This window comes from Electrona antarctica (genome assembly GCF_951216825.1).
Source record: "Electrona antarctica genome assembly, chromosome: 4".
In the NCBI taxonomy this organism is placed as follows: domain Eukaryota; kingdom Metazoa; phylum Chordata; class Actinopteri; order Myctophiformes; family Myctophidae; genus Electrona; species Electrona antarctica.
The window spans coordinates 8,137,673-8,142,704 of NC_136809.1; the positions used below are offsets into that span (position 1 = coordinate 8,137,673).

At 38.5% G+C, this 5,032-nt stretch overlaps 1 protein-coding gene across 1 annotated transcript; it reads right to left on the reverse strand.

The window, feature by feature from the left end:
• Positions 1–421: 421 nt before the first annotated feature.
• LOC306922185 (rheacalcin-1-like) lies at positions 422–4,595 on the reverse strand (the record flags this gene model as incomplete). The annotated part of the gene is made up of 7 exons (XM_079499581.1): positions 422–978; positions 1,234–1,333; positions 2,384–2,509; positions 2,958–3,049; positions 3,346–3,384; positions 4,083–4,145; positions 4,532–4,595. 7 exons carry the CDS (start codon positions 4,593–4,595, stop codon positions 905–907), a joined length of 558 nt encoding a protein of 185 aa, XP_079355707.1. The 3' UTR covers positions 422–904.
• Positions 4,596–5,032: the final 437 nt, after the last annotated feature.

Consider the following 5,032-nt stretch of genomic DNA (forward strand, 5'->3'; position numbering starts at 1 on the left):
GAAAGCTTTCTGTTCTGCTAAACATGGTGAATCAGATATTGCAGGTTTGGGGTTTAGATGTGTAAAGAGGAGAACAGCTTCACCTCTCATCATTACACCACAAATCTACCTCATAACTTAGTAAAACAATGCAGTGAATTCCATCGTTCACAGTAAAACCTGTGAACAATAATAACACTCAAAGAGTGTTAATTTAACTCTCAGAATTACACAGGATTTTACTGTGCGAGTGGAGTTTGTGACCTTTTGCTTTCAGTGGTTTATAAAACCACAGAATGCAAAAGTGTAAAGTTAAGACATACTGTTGACAAAGAATTAATTTAGAAATAATCCTGCTTTGCACACACAATTAGCCATTAAAACATTTATTAAATCATGTATGGGTCTCATAAAAATACATTGAGAGAAGAAAGTGCAATCTAATTAGGACAAAGACATAGATCAACCTCATGACCTTAAAAAAGAATTTACATTCAAACGAGAGCAACACTTGAAAATTGAAAAACAAGAAACAATAGAGGGTATGCGCATGCATAAAGTGAGTGGCAAAGTTAGTTTAATGTCGTTTAACGTCATTTAATACAATCGGATAGGACTTGTCTGTTTGGATGTATGGGCTGTCAAGGCCAGAAAGTAGTTTTTGCCACTCAGTAGGCGTTCCTGCATAACTTCCGGGTATGATGATGTCACGCGCATATACCCTCTTTACATTAATCAATCATGTCATTGTCTAGAGCAAATACAATCACAACGCATCATCATGAATGACATAAACAAGGCCAGCTACCGCTGGAGCTGTACTAGAAGCAATAGTGGTTGCAGTATAGCAATAGTAGTAGTATTAGTAGCAGCAGCATTAATAATAGTAGTAGTCAAAGTACAAGTACTTTGCACTGGTATCAACTCAGCAGTTGGACCTCAGCTCACAGATGAATGGGAATCGCATCTCGCAGCCATGATTAGACCATCCCTTGGACCCTGCAGAAAATCATCTTCATCATCATCATCGTAGTTATCATCACAAACAAGTACAATAAAACAGTATCATAACACAATAACGAAGGGGATAGTGTGTGAATATAGACCCTGAAAAGTGGTGATGTTTTTGTGAAATGAAATAGATTATTTCTGACCTGCAAAAGGGGGTATTCTTATAATAATCTGCTATTACAAGTAGTAGCAGCAGCAGCAGAAAACACTTTAATAAATAAGAAGAGGAGTCTCTTACTGTACCATCAGAGTTAAGCTGGAGACACTGGTAGTTCTCAGTGGAGGCCTCGGAGTCCCACTTGTTGTAGTCAAACAGCGATCCATCCTCCCACCTCCAAACACCCTGGACACAACATAAAACAATATAAAGTATGATTATGATCACCGAGTTTGCATTTGAGCTGTGTGTGTGGCATGCGAAGCCAGTTCAAGGGGAAAGGAGATCAAACAACAAATGATCTACATATTTACAGTGCGTGAGCATAGCAGCAGATGTATAGGCCTATGTGCATGATACATTGTATTAGCGTGCAAAAATGGCAGTGCGTTTCAACCACATAATCCACATAAGGTACACTGACACTGTATAATCCACCAGTAAGGTCCACGAGGGAGAGCAAAGAAAAAAATATTGGTGGAAAAATTACTCAATATAGAAATACTCTGTTACAAGTAAAAGCCCGGAATTCAAAATGTACTTGAGTAAAAGTCCAAAAGAATTTGTAAATGTACTTAAAGGTAGTCATTATGCAGAATGTCACTTTTCAAAATTTCAAACGTATGCAAATCTTTCGAAAATAGCAGATCTACAAGCTCACAAGCTTGTGAGTAACTAGTTACTAAAGTTTTCAAATAATTGTAGTCGAGTGAAAGTACAATATTTGCCTCTGAGATGTAGTGGAGTAGAAGTAAAAGCATTAGAAATTGGAAATACTCAAGTAAAGTACAAATACCATCAAACTGTACAGTACTTGAAGAGTACATACTAAGTTACTGTCCACCACTGCATTTATACATCATCGCTCATGTTATGAGCTTGCAGATGCGTTAGATTTGGCGTGCGACATTACGAGTGTAAATTAACTCCAATAGATGTTAGAGCCAGACGTGAATTCCTGGCTCTGGTAATCGTGAATCTTGGTAGAACAAAATGTGAATTAATTTAACAATGAATGTTTCCTGCTACTATCCACTGATGTGTATGCTGAGAAACATCACAACAAGCAGAAGCTATAGAGGTTACTCAGTTAGACTGAGGAAATACTTGCCATTAATATAGTGGTTTTAAAGGTTTCAATTGCTTGCCTGAGTCCCGTGGTGGGAGTTCTGGTCTGGTTTTGGTGAATATTAAGTAGTTACACTGTGTGGTGCGCATTTTGAACTTTGATCTAACCTGGAAGAAGTAGCCTCCCATCCAGGCCAGGCTGTGTCCTCCAGTCTGAGTCAGCCTCTGGAGGAAACGGTACTCCCACAAGCTGTGGACCGACGCAAGACTGGCCTCAAACCCTCCACAATAGTCCTGCAGAGAGAGAGAGAGAGAGAAAGTAAACTCCATGGTGTTAATTTAACTCTGAAAGTGTACAAATGGAACCACAGGTCCATTTAAAATCTCCCAAGAGTTAAATTAACAACAATGAGTTACATCATCCAAATGTTATATTGGAGAACATCATTAATTTGATTCAGTGGCTATAATCCAGTTATCATAGCAGTGTTTCAGTGATTCCACATCAGAAAGCAAAGTGTGGATATTAAAAGCAATTGTATTGTTGCTATTGTTAACCTTCTAACCCTAACTCTAACCCAAAATAAATAAGTGACTCCTGCTGAACATTTCTTCAACATTGCAATATGCAATATTTGACTGACAAATATAAAATAATAATAATAATAGTGCACACAATCATCCTGTGTTATCTACAGGTATAAACATTTTACTTTATTGATTTCTTGCTGTGGTGGTTTACCTCCGCACTGTTCCAGGTCTCTGGGCTGTTGACCAGGATGTAACAGTTACCACGGAAGCTATGCCAGCCGTCAAGACAGAAATCTAAACGTGCTGGAAAGACAATGAACAAAATAAATATAGAGAAAAAAAATCACACCTGTGTAAAGTGAGGGGCACTATATATACTATATAGTATCAGACAAAACAAACATGGACAAAACAAACATTAAACTGTGTCCATGTCAATGGCGTTTATAATGTTTGTTTAAGGAAAAACAAACATTAAACCTGTATATAGGAGGGGCTGCTAGAGCCTAGGCTAGCGCCCCTCAAAAATAACGCACGTGCCGGTCTGGTGTATAGGATATATAAACAGCTGATTTGAACCTTTGTATGAAAAATCTCACCTTGCAATAAGGCAGGAACAGCAGCCTCAGCTTCTTGTTCTGAAACACCACAGCAGGCAAAACAACATTGGCATGATAACGAACTAAGTGCCCTCTTTTTTAATAATAACACCTGCCCAAGGAGTTCATCGGATCATAATGTAATGGAACAACGAGCAGATCCTGAATATCAGCGCTTTAATCCTACCTATATCTCCACATAGTGGATAATATGAACATAAGTAGACAGACAGTAGGCCTATAGCAATTTAGAGCCTTCCTCAACTTAAACCCTATATATTTTATTGTATGTCAATAGCAAAAAATAGCCGATCTACAAGCTCACAATGTGTCGTAATTGTGATGCGTTGTGAGCTTGAAGATCGGCAATTTTTGACAGAATTCGCCTTTCTTCTCCAAATGTTTGTCTATTTTGCGGGGTATGGGTGTGTGTGGGGGGTGTCAAGTCATTATTTGAATACACTTTAATCAACCATAAAGTGTGATTGAATAACTTTTTTAATTCACATCCTTATCCATTATTCACTCAGAAGTTTGTTCCTGCTCTGTACCAAATAAAAATACTTTTCAGGATTTAACAAAGGTTTAGGATTTTTAAATCCCTGCACCTGGTCATAGCAGTGGGAAAAAAGAAAAATAATAATAATAATAATAAAAGAAAGAGGGTAGTTGCTGAGGAAACCTGATTGGTGCATACATTAGGCTATAGTAGAAGACAAGGACAGTTGGATACTGACCTGGGGCAGCCAGGGTCCCAAGATACACCTTGTGTTCCACAGCACGAGCCTCTAAAGGAGCAACTGAGGACACAAGAAGTCAAGTCATGTAAGTCACAAGAAGTCAAGTCATGTAATTAGTTGCACTGTTTTACCTTATTTATTTCATGATGACCAATATGAAGATTGAAAATGGATTATCGACTACAAAAATGGTGTCCATCCCAATAGCCCACAGCAATGCTGAGTCTGCTGGATTTGAATGTTTCTGCTAGACATGTCTACCTGCAGTACTGTTAACAAAGTATAGTCAACGTCTCTGAGAAAGGCCCCTTTAACCAAATAAACTCACATGCTTTATTCTTTTATATACTTTTCACAATGTTATTCTTCCCATAACTTGCATAATAGATGCCTGTACAAATCCATCTTTCTTTCTTTCTTTTCTTTCTTGTGCTTGCATGTCTTACCCATGGCAGACCTGACAGAGAACACCATACAGGCGAAGCAAGAGAAGAGCAGGAGAGACCTCATGATGATAATGAACGATGATGACCTGGAGTGAGGCGATGAGATCATTCGAAATTCATGATTCATGATGATAATGCTTATCAATTCATATAGCAAAAAATCTCACGTGTCAGATTGATGCATTAAGAGCTATAGTAGATTGGCTATTTTCGGTCTATTTGAAAATATTACAAATGTAAAAATGTTTGCTTCTAATGCATGCCCAAAATAGGGTTGAAAGTCAGGTTGAAAGTGATTAATGGGCCTGGGCCATGGCTCAGTGGTCCAGGCACCTTGGCTGGTAATCCAGTCTAGCAGTGTGCCGCGGGTTCGACTCCCGATCCCGACGGCCTTTACTGCATGTCTTCCCCCATCTCTCTCCCTATTTCCTGTCAGCCTACTGTCTGTCCCTCCATAAAAAAAATTAAAATAAAGGCAAAAGCCACAAAAAAAAAGAAAAA